At 38.3% G+C, this 24,984-nt stretch overlaps 1 protein-coding gene across 19 annotated transcripts in view; it reads left to right on the top strand.

Moving 5' to 3' along the window:
• Positions 1-24,984, top strand: part of TSGA10 (testis specific 10) — a 149,999-nt gene that overhangs the window by 51,607 nt on the left and 73,408 nt on the right. For all 19 annotated transcript variants that reach the window (XM_028832222.2, XM_028832218.2, XM_028832216.2 and 16 more), the window contains 5 exons: positions 8,436-8,551; positions 10,925-11,079; positions 16,955-17,010; positions 18,156-18,324; positions 21,012-21,122. In XM_028832222.2, the coding sequence (XP_028688055.1) occupies positions 8,436-8,551; positions 10,925-11,079; positions 16,955-17,010; positions 18,156-18,324; positions 21,012-21,122 (607 nt within the window). The remainder of the gene's footprint in view (positions 1-8,435; positions 8,552-10,924; positions 11,080-16,954; positions 17,011-18,155; positions 18,325-21,011; positions 21,123-24,984) is intronic.

Raw genomic sequence — 24,984 nt, 5'->3', positions numbered from 1 at the left:
TAATAACTGACCTTCTGAATTCTTTTCTGGCAAATCAGGGATTTCTTCTTGGTTTGGATCCATTGCTGGCGAGCTAGTGTGATTTTTTTATTTTTTGAGAGTGTTGAAGAACCTTGTTTTGTCATATTACCAGAATTGTATTTCTGGTTCTTTCCCATTTGGGTAGGCTATGTCAGAGGGAAGATCTGGGGCTCAGGGGCTGCTGTTCAGATTCTTTTGTCCCATGGGGTATTCCCTTTATATAGTACTCTCCCTCTTTTCCTAGAGGGATGTGGCTTCCTGACAGCCGAACTGTAGTGATTGTTATTTCTCTTCTGTATCTAGCCACCCAGTGGGTCTACCAGGTTCTGGACTGGTACTGGGGGGTGTCTGTACAGAGTCCTATGATATGAACCATCTTCTGGTCTCTCAGCCGTGGATAGCAGCACCTGCTCTGGTGGAGGTAGCAGGAGAGTGAAATGGACTCTGTGAGGGTCCTTAGTTGTATTATTGTTGTTTATTGTACTACTTTTGTGCTGGTTGGCCTCCTGCCAGGAGGTGGCACTTTCAAGAAAGCATCAGCTGTGGTAGTATAGGGAGGATCAGATGGTGAGTGGGGGGGCCCCAGAACTCCCAAGAGAATATGACCTTTGTCTTCAGCTACCAGGGTGGATAGAGGAAAACCCTCAGGTGGGGGCAGGGTTAGTCGTATCAGAGCTTAGATTCTCCTTGGGTGGGGCTTGCTACCACTGCTGTAGGGGATGGGAGTGTAGTTCCCAGGTCAACAGAGTTATGCTTCCAGGAGGATTATGGCTGTCTCTCCTGTGTCATGCAGGTCACTAGGCAAGTGGGGGAAACCAGCAGTTACAGGCCTTACCCAGCTCCCGTGCAACCCAAAAGGCCAATGTCACTCCCACCGTGCCTTCCCTAACAACAGCACCGGGTTTGTTGACAGGCAGTGGGCAAGCAGGGCTAAGAACTTGCCTCAGGCTACCAGCTTCCTGGCTGAGAAAGCAGGCAGGGCTTTCAGGTTTTGTGCCACCCCGCCTGCCCACATCTGCACTTGGGCTTCATCTCTTTCCCTGAGTTCTGTCCAAGAAACTTCACATTTGGTTGGAATTGCCACAAAATTCAGTTGGAAGTTTCCTTCTCCCTGTGGTCTTTTCCCAGTTCCTCTGGCAGCCCTCCCCACGGACCCCTGTGAGACAATGTGTCAGAGATGGCTTCCCTGGGGACTGAGCTCTTCCCGCTGCTTACTCTACTGCTGTATTTCGCTTGGCTGTCTAAATTATCTCAGCTCCAGGTAAGGTCAAATCCTTCTCCCACGATCTGGACCTTCAGTTTCCCTAGTGAAGGTGTGTGTGTGCGGGTGGATGATCCCCTTTTCCCACTTTCCCACTTTGGGCACTCCAATTATTTGGGCTGTCTCTCAGGTCCTGCAGGAGCAATCAATCCCCTTCCTTCAAAGGGTCTGTGGATTCTCTCGGCTTTCCTAGTATGTTCCTGCAGTAGTTCTTGGAGCAAAAGTTCACAGTGTGAGTCTCCACACACTGCTTTGTTTGTCTGAGTGAGAGCTTCAAATTAGTCCTGCCTTCTATCTGCCATTTTCTCCCCCACAATCCTTTTTTAAAATTGTGAAGTGGTAGTCCATAGTACAGATAAACCACATGCTTTTATTAATACTTCGTTGATAGATATTTGGATTAGTCACACACTTTTAGAGTAAGAGTGCTGTAAAATTTTTGCATACGCCTTTTTATGGGCATATGTTTTTATTCTCTTGAATAAATAGGAGTGGAATTATTGGGTTACATGGTAAGCATGCGTTTAATTTCATAAGGAATGATCAGTTTTGCACGTGATTCTATGATTTTCCCGTCCCAGTAACAATGTATAATGCAGCCCTTTTAAATCAGGCCTCAGAGAGAATGAGAATTGAGTTCTAATTTGCTAAGATACCTATTGTATATATGGTAGTCCCCTCTTATCGAGGGGGATATGCTCCAAGACCCTCAGTGGATGGCTGAAACCACAGCTATTAATACTGAACCCTGTATGTACTCTGTGTTTTTTCCTAAATATACATACCTATGATAACGTTTAATTTATAAATTAGGTACAGTAAGAGATTAACAACAATAACTAATAATAAAATAGGGCAATTACAACCACATATTGTAAAAGTTTTATGAATGTGGCCTCTCTCTTTTCAGTTGACTGTGGGTAACTGAACCCAGAGAAAGAGAAACCACAGATAAGAGGGGCTACTACACCGAATTACCATCTCTCCTGGATTCATAGGAATCTAGAATCGTACTAGCTTTGGGCTATCCTTGAGACAACTGAGAAAATAGTCACTGAATTAATTTTATCTAGTTCTTTCTCCCACAGAACCCATATGAGAAAGGTTGTATTAGAGTTTAATTTGTTCAATCCATGTCCTTAGCAGCATTTTCAGTCTCTAATTTTAGCCATTTTACTGGATGTGAAGAGATATAATTGTGTGGTTTTAATCTGTATTTTCTTGATTCCTAATGATGTTGAGTGCCAGTTTGGTGTGCCATTTGTATATCTTATTTTGTTAAGTGTCTGTTCGATTCTATTGCTCATTTTTTCGCTTGGTGATTTTTATTGTTTATTTGTAGGCATTATTGTAGCTAGAAACCATTTATCTGAAATGTAGTATGTTTTTTTTAACCAGTCTGTGGCTTGTTTTTTGCTTGTACTTGCTTTGTTTTTGATGAACAAAAATTTTAGTGTTTCTTTTTCTATAGACACTGTCTTATTCTGTCACTCAGGCTGGACAGCAGTGGTGCGATCACAGCTCACTGCAGCCTCAAACTCCTAGGCTCCAGAGATGGCACTGCCTCAGCCTCCTGGGTAGCTGGGACTGAAGGTATGCGCTACCGTGACCAGCCAATTAAAAAAAAAAAAAAATATATATATATATATGTATGTGTGTCTATGTGTGTGTATATATATGTGTATGTGTGTATATGTGTGTGTGTGTGTGTGTGTATTTGTTGTTGTTGAGACAGAGTTTTGCTTTTGTTGCCCAGGCTGGAGTGCAATGGTGCCATCTCGGCTCACCGCAACCTCCTCCTCCTGGGTTCAAGTGATTCTCCTCCCTCAGCGAGGCCCTAGTGACTGGGATTACAGGCATGCGCCACTACGCCCAGCTAATTTTGTATTTTTAGTAGAGACGGGGTTTTTCCATGTTGTTCAGGCTGGTCTTGAACTCCTGACCTCAGGTGATCTGCCTGCCTCAGCCTCCCAAAGTGCTGGGATTACAGGCATTAGCCACTGTGCCTGGCCTAAAAATTTTTTTTTTTTTTTTTTTTGAGACGGAATCTCGCCCTATTGCCCAGGCTGGAGTGCAGTGGCACAATCTCGGCTCACTGCAAGCTCCGCCTCCTGGGTTCACGCCATTCTTCTGCCTCAGCCTCCCGAGGAGCTGGGACTACAGGCACCCACCACCACACCCGGCTAATTTTTTGTATTTTCAGTAGAGACGGAGTTTCACTGTGTTAGCCAGGATGGTCTCAATCTCCTGACCTTGTGATTCGCCCGCCTGGACCTCCCGAAGTGCTGGGATTACAGGCATGAGCCAGCGTGCATAGGGTCTTGCTATGTTGTCCAGGATGGCCTTGAACATCTAGCCTCAGTTTTTTGGTAGATTTTATAGGATTTCCTGTGTAGATTATCATGTCTCCTGTGAATAAAGAGTTTTGCTTCTTTTCTAATCTTAATGCCTTGTGTTTTTTTTCTTTCCTTATTTACTTGATAGAAACTCTGGTGCAGTGTTGAATAGAAGAATGAGAACAGTCATCTTTGTTTTGTTCCTGATTTTGGAAGGAAAGCAATTCAGCCTTTCCTCTTTGTAATGTCAGCTATAAGCTTTTTGTAGATGTCTATTATGAGATTGGAAAAGGTGTCTTCTATTTGTAGTTTGCTGGGTGTTCTTATTAAGGATGGATATTGGATTTTGTCAAATGCTTATTCTGCATCTGTTGATATCATAATTTTTTCTTTCTCAGTCTGTTAATATGAGTTATTAATGATTAATTTTTAATTTTCAAATTGTAAACCAATCTGGCATTCCTGGGTAAACCCCACTTGGTCATAGTAGATTCTAATTTTCTTGGATTTGATTGCTATGATTGGTTAAAACTTTTAACACATATGTTTATGCTTTCTCCAAAAGCATTGTAATTTTACATTTTATGGTTAAGTTTTTTGTGTATGGTGTCATGTAGTGGTCAGAGTTCTTTTTTTTCCATACAACAATACAATTGGGTTTTTTTGGTTTGCTTTTGTTCATTTTATTTTACTTTCCAACTTTTAAGTTCAGGGGTATGTGTACAGGTTTGTTATGTAGGTAAACCCCTGTCATGGGTGTTTGTTGTGCAGAATATTTCATCCCTCAGGGTAATGCAGTTGTTTTAGCACCAGTTGTTTCCTTTCCCCATTGGATTGCTTTGATGTATTTATTGAAAATTGATTGACCGTATATCCGTGGTCTATTTCTGTGTTCTGTATTCTGCTTTACTAGTCTATGTGTTGATCCTTATACTGATGCCAATCCGTCTTGAATAGTGTAGTAAGTCTCAAAGTCAGCTTTGGTAAGTCCTCTAAATTTATTTCTTGTTTTCTATTTGTTTATCCTTCTAAAATTTCTTCAATTTGTTGTCAGTGTGCTAATTCATTTATCAAGTGTTACACCATATATATTTTTAACTTCATCTACTACATTTTCTCATGACTGTTGTTTGTTCCATTTTCCCTATCTTTTTTCATATTGATAATATCTAGCAGTGTCTTTTATTTAGTTTTTTAAATTTTTCTGGAACTCCAGAAAAAAAATACTACTTTTTTTTTTTTTTTTTTTTTTTTTAAGACAGGATCGCCCTCTGTTGCTCAGGCTGGAGTATAGTGGCATAATCATAGCTCACTGCAGCCTTGACCTCTCAGGCACAAGTGATTCTCTTGCCTCAGCCTCCCAAGTAGCTGGGACCACAGACATGTGCCACCGTACTTGACTAATTTTTAAAAAATTTTTTGTAGAGACAGGGTCTTCCTGTGTTGCCCAGGCTGGTCTTGATCTTCCAGCCTCAAGTGATCCTTCCACATTGGCCTCCCAAAGTGCTAGGACTACAGGCATGAGCCATCATGCCTGGCTTCTCCTTTCTTTTAATTTTTTTTGGGCTAATTTTTTGGATGCATTTTTTAGATTAATTAATTAATTTTGAGACAGAGTCTCACTCTGTCACTCAGGCTGGAGTGCAGTGGTGCGATCTCAGCTCACTGCAGCCTCTGCCTCCCAGATTCAAGCGATTCTCCTGCCTCAGCCTCCTGAATAGCTAGGATTGCAGGCGCACGCCACCATGTCTGGCTAATTTTTGTATTTTTAGTAGAGACGGGGTTTCACCATATTGGTTAGGCTGGTCTTGAACTCCTGACCTCATGATCTGCCCGCCTCGACCTCCCAAAGTGCTGGGATTACAGGCATGAGCCACCACTCCTGGCCTGGATGCATTTATTCTAATATACCTGCTTCTGCGTGATTTTGTAATCAGTGTGTTTTGTTTTGTTTCATTTTTAAATGACTGGCCTTCTCAAATGTCTTACAGTTTTGGCCCTGGAACAAATTTTCCCATGGAGATATAAGTTATTGTGTAAAACAGTGCTTTTGGGTGACTAAAAATGTCAGCCTCTTTGAGTTTATGGTATGGGGGATTGGAGACACGCTGATGCCATAAAACCACTATCACTTTCTGCCTCATATACACCTGCTTTGTTAATTTTTCTCCCGTTGCTCCCCTGGATGAAGAGACATCAGGAGTCTCCATTAGTCTATTCTTGTGTTGCCATAAAGAAATACCTGAGTGTGGGTAATTTTAAAAGAAAAGAAATTTATTTTAGCTCATGGTTCCGCAGGCTGTACAGGAAGCGTGGTGCTGGCATTTGCTTTTGGTGAGGGCCCGATACAGCTTACCATCTTGGTGGTAAGCAAAAGCCAAGGGGGAGCCAGTGCATCACATGACAAGGGCAGGAGCAAGAGAAAAGGGGAGGTCCCAGACTTCTTTGAATAGTCAGATCTCATGTGAACTAACTAGTGAGAACTCACTTATCAGCAAGGGGATAGTGTTAAACCATCATGAAGGACCTGCCCCCATGATCCAATCATCTCTCCCCAGGCCCCACTTCCAACATTGGGAAGCACATTTCAACATGAGATTTGGAGGGGACACACATCCGAACCATAGCAGGTGCATTCCTTAACAGCCTTGGCTGCATATTAGAACCAAAAGAGGAACTTTAAAAAATAAGAGTGAGGTTGATTCTCATTCCCAGGTATTTTAATTTAATTGGCGGAATTGTGCAGCCTAAATCTAGGACTTTTTTTTGTTTTACTGTTTTAAAATAATTTCATAATTTGGAGGAAGTTGCAAAAATATACAGAGAAGTTGATGTATACCCTTCACCCACTTTCCCATAATGATTACATTTTGTATCACTATAGTACAGTATCAAAGCCAGAAAATTGACATTGGTACAATGTCTGTGCATAGTTCTGCACAGTTCTGTCATTTTATCACATATGTAGTTTCATGTAACTACTACCACATTCAAGACACAAAAAGTCTGTTACCACAAAAATATCCCTCATGCTACTCCATTACAGTCACATCTCCTCTTCCCCAACCATGATCCCTAATATCTGACACTAATCTGTTTTCCAACTCTGTAATTTTGTCATTTCAAGAATGTTGTAGGAATAGAATCATACAGATGTGATTTTCAAGATTTGCTTGCCATTGAGATCCAGCCGAGTATTAAATTTTGCTACTTTTTAATATTGCTGAGTAACATTCCATAGTATGAATGTACCATAATTTGTTCAGCGATTCACCTGGTGAGGGACATTTTCATTGTTTCCAGGTTATGGCTGTTAAAAATAAGGTAGAGCATATGCATTTAATATAATTATTGGTAGGGCTCAATTCTCCATGTTAGTTTTTGGGGATGTTTTTCGTTTGTTTCTTTCCTCTGTTTCTCGTGTCTCTGTTTTTGTTTTCCTGCCTTTTCATGGATTACTTGACATTTTTTAGAATCCCATTTTTGATATCTGTAGTATTTTTGAGTGTCTATAGACTTTTCAGTGGTTGCTCTGTGAATTGCCCTTACTTATCACCATCCACTGGTGTCACATTTTGCCAGTTTGAATAAAGTATAGAAATCTTGCCTCCTTTTAAGTCCTTTTATCCTCCCCCATTTATAATTGTCTTAATAGATACAGATTAATACCTCTTTAGTCTTGGATGTCATCTTTTATTAGCTATTATTTTTGTTGAATATTGTCTTTATTCTTCCCTACTGGGATTTTGATTTGGTAAATATTGGACCTTCTTATTCTGTCTTTTATGTCTGTTAACCTTTATTTTGTATTTTTTCATTGTTTTATTTGTGCTCTAATATAGGACCTCTGATCTGTTTTTTCCCCCCAGTTTACCAGTTATCTCTTTGGCAGTGTCTATTCTGTATTTTTAACTTGTCCACTGAGTTTTGTAATCTTTAAAATTTTGATATTAGTTTAACTTTGTGAAGTTCTATGTGGTTCTTTTCCAAATGTGTTGACTTTTTAATATATGCTGTTACTTATATGTTTGTATTTAAACACATGTATTTCTAAGTTTCTATTTGATAGTGCTGTAGTCTGAAGTTCTTAGGGATCTAATTTAGTTTGTGTGTCTTTTGACTCCCACTAAGGTTGGATTGTTTCTTGATGTATTTTTAAATTTTGAATTATGAGATCATTTTCCATAGGCTTTTGTCTGGGGTTTAGTTCTATGCTTGGGTTGAGAGCATGCCTCTGGAGTTTTGTGAGGGGTTCCTGATTATATGACCAATCAGGAACCAAATTTTATTTTGATGTTTTAGATTGAGATGAAGATTCTTTGTTGTTATTATTTTCCTGAGCCTAGCAGCAATTGACAAGGTGTTTTTCTCTAGTTCGACCTTCTCACTGATGGTATGTCGCTCTGTATTTACATGGGACACCGCAGTTCTATTTCTTGTGTTGCAGACATCTCTATGGCCTCCTCTTGTTATCTGAATTAAAACATGAAACCTGAGGCTGTTGAGACAGACAAACCCCAACCATAGCTAACATAATAGTTCCTAATCTGATTGCTCTGATTTGGCATTAGGACACCTAGGGAAGGTAGTATTACCAAAATGCTAATAGTAGCTTATATTGGAGTAGTGGATTGAAGATCCCTTCTTACCGTTTATTTTTTAAACTTCCTGGTTTTGTAATGAAAATATTAAAACTGTATAAAAATATTAAGAGGAAATAAGTATATTAGTGTCCTTAAAAGTTTTTAGATTTAAACACACTCCAAAATGACAAAACACAAATTTCAGAATTAGTTTTATTATTAAAATATTTGCAGACTTTTGTATGAAAACACAGAAAAAGATCTTTCTGATACTCAACGACACCTTGCTAAGAAAAAATATGAGCTACAGCTTACTCAGGAGAAAATTATGTGCTTGGATGAAAAAATTGGTGAGTTTTTTCCTCCTGATATTACTTTTAGTTTTTCTTAAGTTTGGTAGCAAAGATATGTTTTCTTCTTTTCAGTATAACATAGATAAACTTGGAAACAAGCCCTTAACTAAGTTTATGAATAAAAAATAATAGAAAAATTCATTTTTTTGACAGCAAAATTTTTTAGATTTAGCACCATAAGTACTTAGTGAAAGTTAAAGTTTGTTTGTAAACTTATGATAACTTAAATTTGAGTTTTTTGTGTAATGTAGCTTGTCCATAGCTGCTGTAATGAAACATAGTATCTATATATTACTTTTGGTGGAAAGTGTACATATGGTTCGTTATGTCTATGATATTACTGGGGTTTGTAGAGAAAGTTACTTTTTTAAAGTTTCCTATTTATGTTTGTTATTAGTGATCAGTATGAAAATATGGTCATAACTTAATCTTATAGGGTAAAATTTTGGTCAGGGCTATAAAAGAGCCTATTTTAAAGTAGAGGAAATATTGTTAACATGCTATTATATAGTTCAAGAATGTCTGGTATAAACAACTATGTAGGTGGAGATACTATGTATCAAACCAGGAAATATTAAAACAGAAATATAAAAGGTAATATTTAAGGAGAACTCATATTTGGGTATTTTAAGTCCCAATAAAGATCTAAGGTAAGCAGTTGAATATTTAAATTTGTGTCTCAGAAGAGAAAGATACATATTTGGGACACATCAGCATATAAATGATATTTTAAAACCATGAAATTACCTAGGGAAATGTAGAGAATGAGGAGAAGAGGATCCAGGACTGAGTAAGAAGAAGCCAAAGAAGTAGGAAGAAGACCCAGAAGTGAGTGTTATTTTGGAAGACCAGAAAGCGAAGTGTTTTTAAAAGGGGAGGATGTGATCAATTGTCAGACACTTTTGAGAAGTGAAATAAGTGAGGCTAAAAAAAATATTGATTGGATTCGGCACATGGGAAGATTTGGTAACACCAAAAAATAAACGTTTGAATGGAGTGTTGGATGTAGAAGATAGAGTGGGTTGAGGAATAAATGGGAAGTGAAGTCGGGACAGAAAAGAATAGAAGTCTCTCAAGAAGTTTGGCTATTAAAGGGTAGCAAGAAAATAGGGTAATAGTTTGAGTGGGCTGTTAGGTTGATAATTTTTTTAAGCTAGGAGATACTAGAGTTATTTTAGAGATGTATTGATTGTTTGATTGCCAGTGGGAATGAATCAGATATCAGTACACACGAAACATGTGGGTTGCCTTAAATGCAATACTGCCTGCAAAAAGAGACGTGGCATATTCTCCAGTACTATATAGATCAAGTTTTTGGCATATGACAATATGGTATTATCTCCCTTAGCACTGCTCCTGGATGGGCCTCACAGGTATTAACCTAGTAGGGATTAATCTTGAAGTCTGGTCTAACAGAGCTTCCCTTGTAGAGCTCTAGACCGGTGGTTCTCAGACTTTCATCTGTGTCAGAACCTTGAGAGCTAATAAAGATCACTGGAGCCAGCCTCCTTGAAGTAGGCTAGGACCAGAGCTTTTGTGTCTCTATCAGTTTCTGTAGGTAAATCTAATACCTTAGAACCCCTACTCTAGACGAGTGGTTCTCAATCCTCATTATACATTAGAATCACTGGGGAAAGAAGGAGTTTCTAAAACACAAATTGCTGTGCCCACCCCCAGAATTTCTGTTTCAGTAGGTCTGGAGTAGAGGCCTAAGAATGTACATTTCCCAGGTGATGCTGATGGTGCTGGTTGAGAAACCACAATTGGAAAACTATTCTTCTATACCAATCATTCAGGCCGAACACTGACACTGGCTTGCAAGAGTTCTCACAAATTGAATCATACTTCCTGGGATGATTTTTTTTTTCCTGGGAATTTTTATAACACTATTTTAGAACTATCAGAATATTAGAAGACATTTTATTTTAAAGACTTAATTGAATATTTTATTAAGATTTGTTACTTACCAACTTTTTATACAACAGTACTTCTAGGCTAGAGGGAGGGGAGGGGAAATTAGAGGGGAGAAATGCCACAGATTGTTTTGATATTCCACTTACTTCATCCACCCACTCTCTCTTTTCCCATCATACATGTAAGTCTACTTTGAGAACTTGCAATATAGAGCTTTCCTTCACTATTCTAATTCATTGGTATTGTGCTTTTGTGTTTATGCACCATTTAGGGTTTTGTAATTCACTGTAGTTTTTAATCAAAAAAGCATTTTTTAATTTGGGATATAGCACTCATTGTTAGTAATTGAATATAATACATTAGAAGTAAGGAGAACTTCAAAAAGTACAATAATCTGCTTGAAATAGAAAAAAAATTATTTTGATTAAAACAACACTTTTATGATTGCATATTTAGATAATTTCACAAGGCAAAATATTGCACAGCGAGAAGAAATCAGCATTCTTGGTGGAACCCTCAATGATCTGGCTAAAGAAAAGGAATGCCTGCAAGCATGTTTGGATAAAAAATCTGAGAACATTGCATCCCTTGGAGAGAGTTTGGCAATGAAAGTATGTTCTGAGAACTGTGGTTTATAAGGAACGTTTAAATGAAATGTTAAATGTTAAACTATGGTTTAAAAACTAGAATCTGAATAAAATATTCTAATTTTCTCAAATTTTTTTTTCTAGAGAGTTGAAACTTCAAAATCTGACTTTGAAATATTTTAAGATAGTCTTAGGAAGCATGTGTACAAATCCAGTAGTTAATATTTTAAGTTGATTTTTCTATCATGAATTAGTAATTAACATTAACTGACAAGAACTAATTCAGATATCAAAATATAAAGCATGACAATAAAGTAGTGAGACTAATTTCTTCTTAAAAGCATATTTTCAGGTAGTTACCCTTTGTAATATTGTTTAGAACTAGGATAACTTTTCTTTCCTTTTTTTTTTTTTGAGACGGAGTCTTGCTCTGTCGCCCAGGCTGGAGTGCAGTGGTTCCATCTCGGCTCACTCCAAGCTCCGCCTCCCGGGTTCACGCCATTCTCCTGCCTCAGCCTCCCGAGTAGCTGGGACTACAGGCGCCCGCCACCTCGCCCGGCTAGTTTTTTGTATTTTTAGTAGAGACGGGGTTTCACCGTGTTCGCCAGGATGGTCTCGATCTCCTGACCTCGTGATCCGCCCGTCTCGGCCTCCCAAAGTGCTGGGATTACAGGCTTGAGCCACCGCGCCCGGCCCTAGGAGCACATTTTTACATCATCCTCAGGCTTTGATGATAGGTCACGTAGGGCTGGTGAATAAAGCTGGATGATAACCTCCATCCCACATTTTTGTTGTTGTTGAAAAAAGATGTTGCCGGCCGCGTGCAGGCAGGGTGCGGTGGCTCACACCTGTAATCCCAGCACTTTGGGAGGCGGAGGCGGGTGGATCACGAGGTCAGGGGTCTGAGACCAGCCTGGCCAACATAGTGAAACCCTGTCTCGACTAAAAATTAGCCGGGCGTGGTGGCGGGCGCCTGTAATCCCAGCTACTCGGGAGGCTGAGGCAGGAGAATCGCTTGAACCCTGGAGGCGTAGGTTGCAGTGAGCCGAGATCGGGCCATTGCGCTCCAGCCCAGGCAACAGTGCGAGACTGTTTCAAAAATAAATAAAATAAATAAAAGATGTTGCCAAGAAGGCAGAGATATTGGTATTATTTTCTACCTTATAAACTGATTCTGAAAGCAGTTCCTAAGCTGTTTTCACAATATCTTAAGCAAAAGTAGCATCATTGGAATAAGGGCTTTCCCTGCTCTAAGGTAACTAATTCGTTAATTTATGTTTCCACTCATCCATGCACTCTTTCAACAAACATTTGTTGACATGTACCATGTGTTATGTTAGAAACTGAGGGTGGGCCGGGCGCGGTGGCTCACGCCTGTAATCCCAGCACTCTGGGAGGCCGAGGCGGGCGGATCACGAGGTCAGGAGATCGAGACCATCCTGGCTAACACGGTGAAACCCCGTCTCCACTAAAAATACAAAAAAAAATTAGCTGGGCGTGGTGGCGGGCACTTGTAGTTCCAACTACTCGGGAGGCTGAGGCAGGAGAATGGCGTGAACCCAGAAGGCAGAGCTTGGAGTGAGCTGAGATGGAACCACTGCACTCCAGCCTGGCCTACGAGCGAGACTCCGTCTCAAAAAAAAAAAAAAAAAAAGAAAGAAAGTGAGGATGAGGCCGGGCATGGTGGCACACGCCTGTAGTCTCAGCTACTTGGGAGGCTGAGGCAGGAGTATCACTTGAGCCTGGGAGGTGGACGTTGCAATGAGCCTAGTTCGTGCCGTTCTACTCCAGCCTGCATGACAGAGCAAGACTCTGTCTCAAAAAAAAAAAAAAAAGTGAATGGTCTGCTTTATCAAAGCCTCTAGTGTAATAAGGAGAGAGAGAAAGGAACTGTTAGGATAGAATGTATTCAGTGCCATAATGACATATGCACAATGTGTTGTTGGAGTTGGGCAAAAACACACGTGATTCAGCCTGGGAATTGGGTTAAGGGAGGAGGAAGGTCTGGAAAAACCTTCCATTAAGTAAGTGATGGTGCCTGGACTCCCCTGAAAAATGACTAGATAGTAGTCAGAATATTTAGGGGAAGAAGACAATGAGAACGGGTGATCCAGACAGGTTGAACAGCTTAAGTGAGAGTCCAGTGGCTTTCATGAGAGAATTTCATGACACTTCCTGATAGTTTTCCCTGGCCAGAGAACAGGTTGTAGAGAGATACATATGGGAGGGCAAAGAAAAGATGGGATAGGCAGACAGTCCCTTCTCTGCTATGATGCTAATTGCAGCCTTACAGTGCATGTATGTGTGTGTGTATATATATATGTATATATCCCATCTCTTCATCTATCTATATAGATATATGATCTATGTATACAGATTTAGATATATGAAGAGATATATATGAAAAGATGGGATATAGATATAGCTATATGAAGAGATGGGATAGATAAGGAAAAATCATAAAAGTACATGTGATGTTTAGTGTGAGCTCTGTCTTCGTGGATATAGAGGGTCACTGAAATAATGATAATGAAATGTTACAATTAGGTATTTATTTTATAACAAATATTCTGGCATTTTAACATTTATATGAGAGATGGATTATAGGGAAATGAGAATAGTGACAGGGACACTAGTTAAGAAAACAGTGTTGAGACCTATATTAGAATAGTAGGCTTATCAGTGAGAGAAATAGGTCTCTTAAGGAAGTAAAATTAACAAGGTGTGGTTTCTGGCTTAAGAATCACATGGATAATTCCTATGCGTGAAGGAAGAAACAGGAACTAGAACAGCCTTACAAAGGAAAGTTATTGACATGTTGAGTTTGAATTGTCTTTGGGATATGTAGGTGAAATATTGAAATATTCAAAGGCTCTTGGATTTTTAGGTTTGGAGAAAAATTTAATTAAAGTTGATAGATTTGGGAATCATGGACATAATTGAGGTTATCAAAGGACATGAGATGGTAAATACTTGTGGAAAAGGCTGACTCGTTTTTGAAATTTTAGGTTTCTTTAGGTGGAATTTTGCTTCTCTTTATATTCAAAACATTTCTGAATATTTAAGCATTATTTCCTCTCAAAACACATTTAGAAACAAAATTCTTCACATCTTTCAAAATCTCATTTTCTTGTACTATATCTAATATTTCACATTTCTTCCATTCTGCTAACTGTACCAGTGTTATATTTCTTTCACAAGCAATATTGAGTTAGAAGTCTACTTCAAAATCAAGAACTTTGTATAAGATTTTATGAAAGTAAACACATCCATCCTCTGTAGGGAAAATATCTTGTAAGGTAGTGTTAGGCAATCAAAAGAGGAAATGTTCTCTGCAATGATACCTCAGAGCTGAACTAACAAAGGCCACTCAGTGAAAACTAATACTGTTCACATGGAGATTACAGAAATAAATTAGCATGGAAAAGTCTACATTATAGTGAATAAAGTGATTTTTTTCCTGGTATTCATGGTTTAAAAAAATGTTTTACTACTTGCTACCAATTAAAGTTAGAAAACTCAATAGCAACTTCATAGATTTTTGGTTAAGAAAAGCCAGATTATTTGAATAATGTTATAGTTTGTTTATTTTTTCTAAATATACTTAGCACCATCCTGTCCAGACTGAATTTTGACAGTTAATATGAATCTACGTCCCTAGTTGGACAACATATGAGGTTGAATAAGGAATATTAAATATTATTTAAAAAAATTGTGAAACATTGAAGTTGTACAAGGAATATGTCTTAGAACATACTGAGGTTGTACAAGGAATGATGGTACACTTGAGAAATGGTGGTATTAAGGTCATATTAAGAGAAAAATAGGCTAAGAGGATATATTATTGGATTTAACCCAGAAATTTTGTTGCCGTGGATACTTTACAATGTTTCTAGATAATCTTTTTTTTTTTTTTTTTAAGATGCACTTATATTGATAAAGCGAAGCCCTTTATAGGCTTATCAAACATATTTTAAGGTTAATCAAGAAAGGACTTTCTTTTTTTTTTTTTTTTTTTTGAGACAGAGTCTCTGTCGCCCAGGCTGGAGTGCAGTGACATAATCTTGGCTCACTGTAACCCTTGCCTCCCGAGTTCAAGCGATTCTCCTGCCTCAGTCTCCTGAGTAACTGGGATTATAGGCACCCACCACCACACCCAGCTAAGTTTTGTATTTTCAGTAGAGACAGGGTTTCACCATGTTGGTCAGGCTGGTCTCGAGCTCCTGACCTCGTGTTCCACCTGCCTCACCCTCTCAAAGTGCTGGGATTACAGGCGTGAGCCACCGCACTCGGCCTCAAGTAAGGACTTTCAAAAGCGCTAGTTCAACTAGCTTTTCAGAATTTGTTTTAGAAATGTATTAAATTATATTTCAAAAATGTGTAAACATTCCATTTTAAGGAGTATTTTGTCTTTTAGTTTTTCCTTCATTGGTTTGTCCTTCTTGAAGGGATTTAACTTTTTTTTTTTTATGCATATTTTAACAACACACCAGTATCCATTACTGCTGGATGTGGAATCTGTACCATTCCATGAGAAAGCAGAATGGGAAACTGTAGCTAAAAATACCCTAGAGGAGAGCACATGAATAAGGGAAGATAGTATGCACAGATACACATGCAAGTGTGTGCAAAACTAACGCTAAAGAAACAGAAACAGCCAGGCGCAGTGGCTCATGCCTGTAATCCCAGCACTTTGGGAGGCCGATGCAGGTGGATCGCTTGAAGTCAGGAGTATGAGACCAGCCTGGCCAACATAGTGAAACCTCGTCTCTACTAAGAATACAAAAAATTAGCTGGGCGTGGTGGCGCATGCCTGTAATCCCAGCTTCTCAGGAGGCTGAGGCAGGAGAATCGCTTGAACCCGGGAGGCGGAGGTTGCAGTGAGCCGAGATGGCGCCCTTGCACTCTAGCCTGGGCATCAAGAGCAAAACTCAGTCTCAAAAAAAAAAAAAAAAAAAAAAAAAAAAAGGAAACAGGAACAGAATTGGTTGGAAAATATAGATTTGAGTTTTTAAAAATCTTTTTACTTGGTTGCTTAAGATTTGAAAATTCAAAGGGCAAGGTGAAATCCAGTTATTACTTAGTGAAATAACTTTCTTACTTTTTTAGGGCTAATGTTAGCTCTAAGTGTCTGTTTATAGTTGGACTAGTTCAGGGTCAATGGAAGTTTTAAAAAGAGGTGTGGGAATGGTATTAAAGGCATTAAGATATTCAAACCCATCTCTGCCTTGACTGACTCCGCTACTTCTACTCCCTCACCACGCCTTTAAAAAAGGAAAATATAAATAGTTTGTTTTTCTTACCTTTTCTCTAGGCCTAATGCTTACCTCCTTATTAGCTCACACCTAAATATCAGTAGTATGCTTCTATACGTAATTGAATTGGAACAACTTTTTGAAGATTTTGTTGCTGGCTAATATAAATAATATACTTAATCAAAATTATTCTTAAATACTAAATTTAGGTATACACGATTGGCTTCTCTGGTTTTTATGACATAAAGAATGCGATCAAGAGAACCAGTTCTAATCCCAGTATAAAATGCCAATACTCCAATGCCAAACCATTGGTTTACCTCCAAAAACAGGTGGTTATAGGGTGTTCTTGTGTTCCTGGGCGACTGCACAAACTATCTTTTAACAAAGAATTTGATATACTGATCTCATGTAATTACACCTAAGTATAGCCTTTACTTTAATGAACATACTATTTTTACCCCATGCAAATATTCACGTTGATATACTAGACTTTAAAGTATGGAAAAGAATAGGACATACATGTTTTTAAAACCAAATGGAAACCTAAAGGGAAGGGGAAATTTTCTTTTTGTTCATTCAATTTTAACAGAAATAACAGCTTAAGATTTTTTTTTTATTTAATACTTATATTATTTTTCAAGGAAAAGACCATTTCAGGCATGAAGAATATCATTGCTGAGATGGAACAGGCATCAAGGTAAATCAGTCATTAACAAATATTGGAGCACTTACTGGGGGGCCAAGTACCAGGTTAGGTACAAAGATAGTAAGAAACAAGGGGCTTAGTGATACGTGTAAGGTGCTAACTCTCTCATCAAACGAGGTCTAAGTCTGTCTAGGGAACTAAAAGAGGGGATGGTGTTTGCCAAGTAAAGTAAGGGGAAGGGAAGGGCATTCAAAGTAGAAAGAATAGCAAAGAACCACAGATCACATTCGCAAGCCTCTTGACCTACAAGTGGGTTGAGTGTTGTTGAAACCTAGAGCGTGAGGGGAGAAGTGAAGGGATGAGGCTAAATAGGCAGGCAGAGGCTTGCGTTATAGACAAATGAGTATTGATTATATTCTTGGGGCAATAAGATATCATTAAAGAATTCTGAGGAGATTTTTGTATTAGAAAGATACCCAAGCAGAAGAGGTGATGATAAATTGGGGTTTAGGAGCTGTGGGACAGAAGGAGTGAAGTGCTTTTATATGAAGGAGAGACACTAGGAAAATGCCAAGTTTCTGGCCAGGGATGAATACTGAACACGAAGAAAGTATGCGGAGAAAAAATGATTTTACCTCTGAATTTGAAGAACCTTTGGGACCTTATTGTAGACATGTCTAGTAAGCAGTTAAATATAAGTCTGGGGTATAACAGAGGGGCTAAAGCTGGAGATAATTATTTTGGAGTCATTGGGTATAGATGGGGTTGGGAACCATGGATATGAATAGAGGTTGTCTGAGAGAAAGGCTAGAGTGAGAATAATTGAGAGGCTAAGGCTTGAGCCCTGAAAAGCATTAATTTTTAAGCAGGCAGGGGAAGAGGAACCTGTAAAGGAGACTAAGCCATAACAGAGGTAGGATGAAACCCTTGCTATCACTTGATGTCAGAAGTTTTGAAATATTTGGCAAATCATTGACTATTATGTATATACTTAGTATGCTTTTCATAGTGAAATGATGGCAACATTGAGAAACTCTAATGCACGGTCTTTGCAGTATTTATTCCTGTAAATCCAACTGTGTTTAAAATCTCCTCAAGGGTTTTCATGTTAACTGTCCATCGTCTGTCTTGTGAGAATTTGTTGCTCCGTTCCAGTAAAAGGTCTCTTCTTATGCACTCTTTGGTTTGCGGAGCAGACAGTCTACCGAGGCCCTCATCATGTGTGAACAAGACATTTCCAGAATGCGCCGGCAGCTGGACGAGACAAACGATGAGCTGGCCCAGATCGCCAGGGAGAGAGACATCCTGGCGCATGACAATGACAGTCTCCAAGAACAGTTCGCTAAAGCGAAGCAAGAAAACCAGGTACGCCTGCTCCTAGAATCGTTTTCTCCAAGAAAAAAGAAAATGCATTTCTTGTGAGGAACGGCCCTCATTTCGTTTTATAGAAGAGCTCAGATGCTGGAACTAGCCTTTTTTTTTTTTTTTTTTTTTTTAATAACAAAATAGGCCACATAATTTTTCAATGGAATTCTCAGACACAAAGGGTTAAATATTAAAGACAAGAGAGAACAGGGCTATATTTGTATTAAATCTTAGTACTTCCTTACTGAAGGATAAATATTTGCATAATCAACAAATGAGAATAAAAACCTTCAGAACCCTTAAAGAACAGGTTTTCTTAAAAAATGGACTACGTATTATTCTGTTTTAAGTACGAAATGTATGGACTGTCCCTTGTTTTTTGGTCCTCATTAGCACTGTGATTCTCTTTAGGAAAGTTCCTCTTATAATTACTCTTTCTCCCTAAGGCAATATATTTAAGTCTAATCTGCAGTTCTCATTTCCAATAACATTTATTTTAACTTGAACATTTAAAAATCCTATTTGGAAAATTTCTTCCCTTCTCAAAATTTTTAAGACCAAATGATTTCCCCCACTTTGATATCACTTTCAGTGTGTTTAGTTTGCATCCTGAAAGTCTGTATTCTTTAACTGTTAAAGATTATTAATTTACTTAAACAGCTATAAAGATGTAATACTTTGTTAATCATAAAAAATTATCTGAAATGTTAAAGTATTTTTTTTTAAAGTTAATGAATAATGGGATCCTGGAACAGAAAAAGGACATTATGTAAAAAAGGAAGGAACTCTGAATAAAGTATGGACTTTAGATAATAATGTATCAATATTTGTTTATTAATTGTGACATATGTACCATTCTAATGTAAAATGTTAACAACAGAGGTGCTCTTTATACTGTCTTCACAACTTTTCTGTAAATCTAAAACTATTCTAAAAGTTTGTTAAAAAAAGTAATGAATAGCAATAAAAACCAAAAGATGGGAATTTATAAGGTCTGCCTTTGTGTACTCTTTACAGCTACAGCATATGGGCTAAAGGTGGGTATATCTTATTTATGAAAACCTAGAAATTTAGTTTCTATTTTTTTGATTGGTTTAGAAATAGAAGCTTATTATAGAAAGTCTTTTTTTCTAAACAAAAAGTTAAGAGTTTAAAAAAGCCCCCATGTTTTTAACACCCAGTTAGTCACTGTTACATTTGACATATTTTTTTTTATTGCTATTCAGTGCACTTACAAATTTTAACACTATTTTTATACACACTTTCTATTGTAGTGGGATAAAATCACCTAGCATTTTATATCATGCTTTTTTCTACATGAAGAGGTAGTAGAGCCGAGTAAGGTTCACATGGGTTGAATCTCGCTCTCTGCATGTGATCATATAAACCAACTTCTCTGAGTCTCTGTAGCATCTGTAAAAACGGATAGTAAGTGAGACTATACCTGGAAAGCAGTTACTGTACTGTCCAGTATATCACTCTATAAATATTTTATAGCTATTTTGAGCTTACTATAATATTGTAAGCATTTTCCTGCCTTGTTCAAACTTCGTAAACATTTTTTATAACCAGAAGAAAACTGTTGTCATAACAATTTACACATCTTCAAAAGCAGTTTTCTCCTTCGTTATGGTCATAGGCCCAAGGTAGAAGAGAAGTCTGTCTCTGTGGACCACAGGTTAAGAACCTGTATTGTAGAAGACTAGAAAGTGGAAACTAAACAATTTTATCCTTCATACCACAGTTTTTAACAAATTGGGATAATGAGGTATTTTTGTGTTTTAGCATGATTTTTTTTTTCATTTAACATAGGCAAATATTTCCCTGTATTATTAAAAATCATTCTATTATGTGGTTATGCCACTATGTAGATATACTGTTATTTACTGCATGATTCACTTAATGTGAATAAATATTATTACTGTAACAAATAATGCCTTAATGACAGCATCTCATTAAATTTTATTACATTTCATTTCAGACTGAGTCACAGATTATGAGGTTTCTTTTTAATTATTATTTATTTATTTATTTGTAGAGTTGGGTTCCCACTATGCTGTTCAGGCTGGTCTCAAACTCTTAGGCTCAAGTGATCCTCCCAAAGTGCCAGGATTACAGGAATGAGCCACCACACCCAGCTGAGCTTTCTTTTTTAAATTAAAAAAAAATGTAAATAGACATTTTCAAATATAATGAATCCCCATGTGCCATCTCTCACCTTCAACAATAATCAACATTTTTGTCTTTCTTGTTTTTATGAGCGTTTAAAAATTGTCTCTTGATACATCACCAGATACCTGATCACAGATTTGCTTTCTGCAAATCTACATTTACTCCAGCAGTACGTGGAAATGCCCATTCTTTGCCACAGCCGAACAGCTCTAAATCTGTATTAATTTGATAAGCACATAGTAATGCATTGTTTCAGTTGTAGCTTTTCTTCGGTTGCTGGTAAAGTTTAGTTTTTTTCAGGTCTTACCTACTTATGCTTCCCTTTGTGAATTGCCTGTTTAGGTTATTTGCCCACTTGCTATTGGGCTCATGTGTTTTCTGTTTTTATATGAGTTTATGTATTAGGTATGTTAATTTTATTTGTTCCAAGTGTTTAAAATTTTGTTTATGGTATTTTTGAGATATAGAAATTTTTTGTTTTTCATAGTCAAATGTACCTATCTTTTTTCACATAGGCACTGTCCAAAAAATTGAATGACACGCATAATGAACTTAATGACATAAAGCAGAAGGTTCAAGATACGAATCTGGAGGTTAACAAGCTGAAGAACATATTAAAGTCTGAAGTATGTGTTTTTTTTTCTTTTTGCTCATGATACTTAGTTTTCACTGAGTTAATTTAGAATTGAGTATACTCAGAGGGACGGGTGAATCAAAGTTTTCTTCAACACATGGTAGATTTTAGTTTTGACAATGGTGGGTTAACTACATATTTAGAATGTTCAGAAAGATGCCTTGAGAATATGCCCCTTTTGTTTTGCGACTCTGCCATTCTAGACAAGCAGAATCTTCCTAATTGGATGATGGACGAAAGGCCAGAATCAACTTGACCTCACTTACAATGTAATTGAAAGTGGTGGGGTTTCCAATTACAGACCTCTGACAAAAGAAGTTCCACCTGATTATGTAGCAGATCAGAATTGATTACCCTGTTATAGGGCCATCTATTTTTTTAGGACCACAGGGCAGATGGTTCTCCTCACACTTCTCTGTTAGCAATCATTTGGCCAGGCACACGTATGTGACATCAGATGACTCCAATAAGTGTGGTTCACGTGTGGCAACTCAGGAATAAACAGGCAGCTTTACTGAGGATTTTAAATATGTCTATTAGTTAAAATATTGTCTAAAATTGAGGGAGAATGTTCCCATTAATGGTTTGAGTGGTATGTAGGTAACACTATACCTATTATAATAATCAGTCCACCTACACTATTTTATCATTTCATATCAGTCCACAAACACATCTTGAACATTTATTTATGGTATGCATAGTACTGTTAGGGGCTTTGAGACAGAAGAGAGTCTAAGGATTCCTGAATTGCAATCCTTGCTTTCAGGCAGCAAGCAGCCTGTGTAGGAAAAGCACGTGGTTTCCTACACTTCTTGATTTTAAGGTTCCAGCAATGTAGTGCCATAAATGAACAGAAGGCTTTTTATTTATGCAGGCTGCTCAACCTCTCTGATTCTTCCCATCTGTAATCAGGAAGAACACCCAAGTAAGTGAGATAATTTAAAACACCTAGCACAGTGAGCCATCTGAATGTATTCTGGAATAGGTTAGAAATCAATAAATGAATATCCAGAGCAACATTTTTTTTTTTTTTTTGAGACAGGCTCACTGTGTTGCCAGGCTGGAGTACAGTGGTGCAATCTCGGCTCACTGAAACCTTTGCCTCCCAAGTTCAAGCAATTCTCCTGCCTCATGAGTAGCTGGGATTACAGCTAATTTTGCATTTTTAGTAGAGACAGGGGTTTCGCCATGTTAGCCAGTCTGGTCTCGAACTCCTGACCTGAAGTGATCCACCTGTCTCGGCCTCCCAAAGTACTAGGATTACAGGCATGAGCCATAGCACCCAGCCCAGAGCAACATTTAACATAGTAAGCTTTCAGCCAGTGTTAAACACTTCCCTTTATCTCTCTAGTCTGTTAGTAACATTACCTGAAATTCCACCATTAGGGATTAGAACTTTTAGATTCTAGAATTATATTTTCAGACATCACACATCAAGCTTCTTATGCTCAAGTGATCCTCCCACCTTGGCCTTCCAAAGTGCTGGGGATTTTAGCATCCTAGTATGAATTTGTTTATGAGATTGCATAACACTGGATGGATACAGGCCCTGAGAGAATGAACCACAGATCCATTTTGATAGGGATAGACCATCAAGAAGTATGGAGTACTTCATTCATTCACTCATTCATGCAGTGTGCTAGGTGCTGGAGTGCCAGAGATGAAAACCAGAGAGGAAACAGAATGACTCCCAGGCAGTGGGCACAACGTGAGCAAAGGTGTAGGGGAAAAAGTAGGTCCTGTAGGTAGAGTAGCGTGTACAAGTGGATGATAAAGGAGAGGTAAGAAAGACCTTTGAACCCTATTTTCAGAAGCTTTTGTTAGAACTAAAACATAAAAGTTATTTAAGGATTACCTTTTAGGAAGTTTATTTTGGAAATGTCAAGAATAAACCAGAAGGGTAACAAAATTAGAAGTGGAGAGAGCAGTTAGAAGAGGTTGTAATTGGCCGGGCGCGGTGGCTCAAGCCTGTAATCCCAGCACTTTGGGAGGCCGAGGCGGGTGGATCACGAGGTCAGGAGATCGAGACTATCCTGGCTAACATGGTGAAACCCCGTCTCTACTAAAAATACAAAAAAAAAACTAGCCGGGCGTGGTGGCGGGCGCCTGTAGTCTCAGCTACTTGGGAGGCTGAGGTGGGAGAATGGCGTGAACCCGGGAGGCGGAGCTTGCAGTGAGCCGAGATCACGCCACTGCACTCCAGCCTGGGAGACACAGCGAGACTCCGTCTCAAAAAAAAAAAAAAAAAAAAAAAAAAAAAAAGAGGTTGTAACCATAATTTAGGCTAGAAATGCAAAGGATTCCAGCTGAGGCCTTTGGAGTGTTGCAGTGAGACTTGTGGGTGGCCAGAGGGAGCTGTGGATACAGGGGAGGCACCATATTGAAGTAAAGAGATCCTGAAAGCAGGCAATAGAGAATCCCAAAGAACAGTTTCATTTTCTTTATAGTGTTGCCTCTCAGGCTCAACACTTCTCTGGCCTCTATGGGAGGATACGAAAAAGGGTAAAATATGCTTTCTGCTTGCCAAGAAGGAGGGAGTGCTGGGTGGTTGGAGGACAGCAGAGACATTCTATGGAATCGCTTTTCCCTTTGAGCAATGTACTACCTGGTCACAGAACTAAATTTAATATAAAAATGGTTCCTATTTTAGAGAAATACAAGGTGTTATTGGGGAGGCTTCACATCCACACCTAACAACACAAAGCTGCAAGGCAGTTTAAAGTGAATGACATAGACAGTAAGTACTGCACAAAAGGAGGGTAAAAATCAATGTGAATAAAATTCGTTTAAGTATATTGTACAAGCACCCTCCAAGTACATACTCTGTACACAACTATTATTGTTAGTACAATCATGGAAAACACGTATCAGGTTCCTACTGACACGTTCAGAGTATCTGAATCTTGAAAGCCAATAAGGTAGTTTCGTATATCGTTGACTGACACAGACTTGGCAAAGACCTTTCACATCAGAGGCCACAAGGTGGCAATATTAGCTGAATTTCCACCAGTAATCATAATCGAGAGATGGCGTATCTGATTTGAAAGGAGTATTAATGAGACATTATTTATTGCAATTTGGTCATTTTATTTAGCCCAGGATTTCCGATAGGGATGTGCACTATTAACAGGAGAGAAAGAGATCTTTTAAATAATTAATTACCAAAATTACAACTAATTTTTTAGAATGAATTCACCATACCATAATAACATGTTTTTAAAAATAGCCTAATAATGATTACTTGGTCAATTATGTTGTTTGTGGAGCTGAATTTCTTCCCCTCCTTATTTCCTTACTAGAAATCAGACCCTACTTCAATTACTCTGCTCATGATAGAATTTTGAAAGTTTAAAAACTCTGGTTCTTATTGTATGCTCAATTTATACATGAATGCATATTTACAACTACTGTTTATTGGCATAGGTTTGATAGTTTACTTCTGAGCAATTTCAGGAAAGTTACTAGACTGGCAGGGAAAGTTACTAGACTAGCAGGTAAAAGATAATCGTAGAACAGTTCATGATCAAGATAATTAAGGCTGGGGCTATGAATAAAAGGCAGGCACCAGACAGGAAATTATCAGAAGTTGACACTTAAAATATGCAAGTACTCAGAAGCTCTGTAGCCAGCACAGCCCAGTAAATTGGTCAGGAACAAGGGAATACACCAATACGAAAGGCTAGAGACTCAGAAACCAGACCAGCAAGTAGTCAGTAAGCAGACATATGGGAAAAGCAGGCTGTGGAGGACTTTGAACAAAAGGAAATATAAGAACAAATTCATTCAGGTCTTGAAGAAAAGAGTAACTGACTTAAATTTACTATTTACTAGTGTTCACTGAGTGTCACTCAGGA

This window comes from Macaca mulatta, chromosome 13 (genome assembly GCF_049350105.2).
Source record: "Macaca mulatta isolate MMU2019108-1 chromosome 13, T2T-MMU8v2.0, whole genome shotgun sequence".
In the NCBI taxonomy this organism is placed as follows: Eukaryota; Metazoa; Chordata; class Mammalia; order Primates; family Cercopithecidae; genus Macaca; species Macaca mulatta.
The sequence above is the reverse complement of the archived record's forward strand: the minus strand, read 5'-3'. Positions and strand labels throughout refer to the sequence as shown.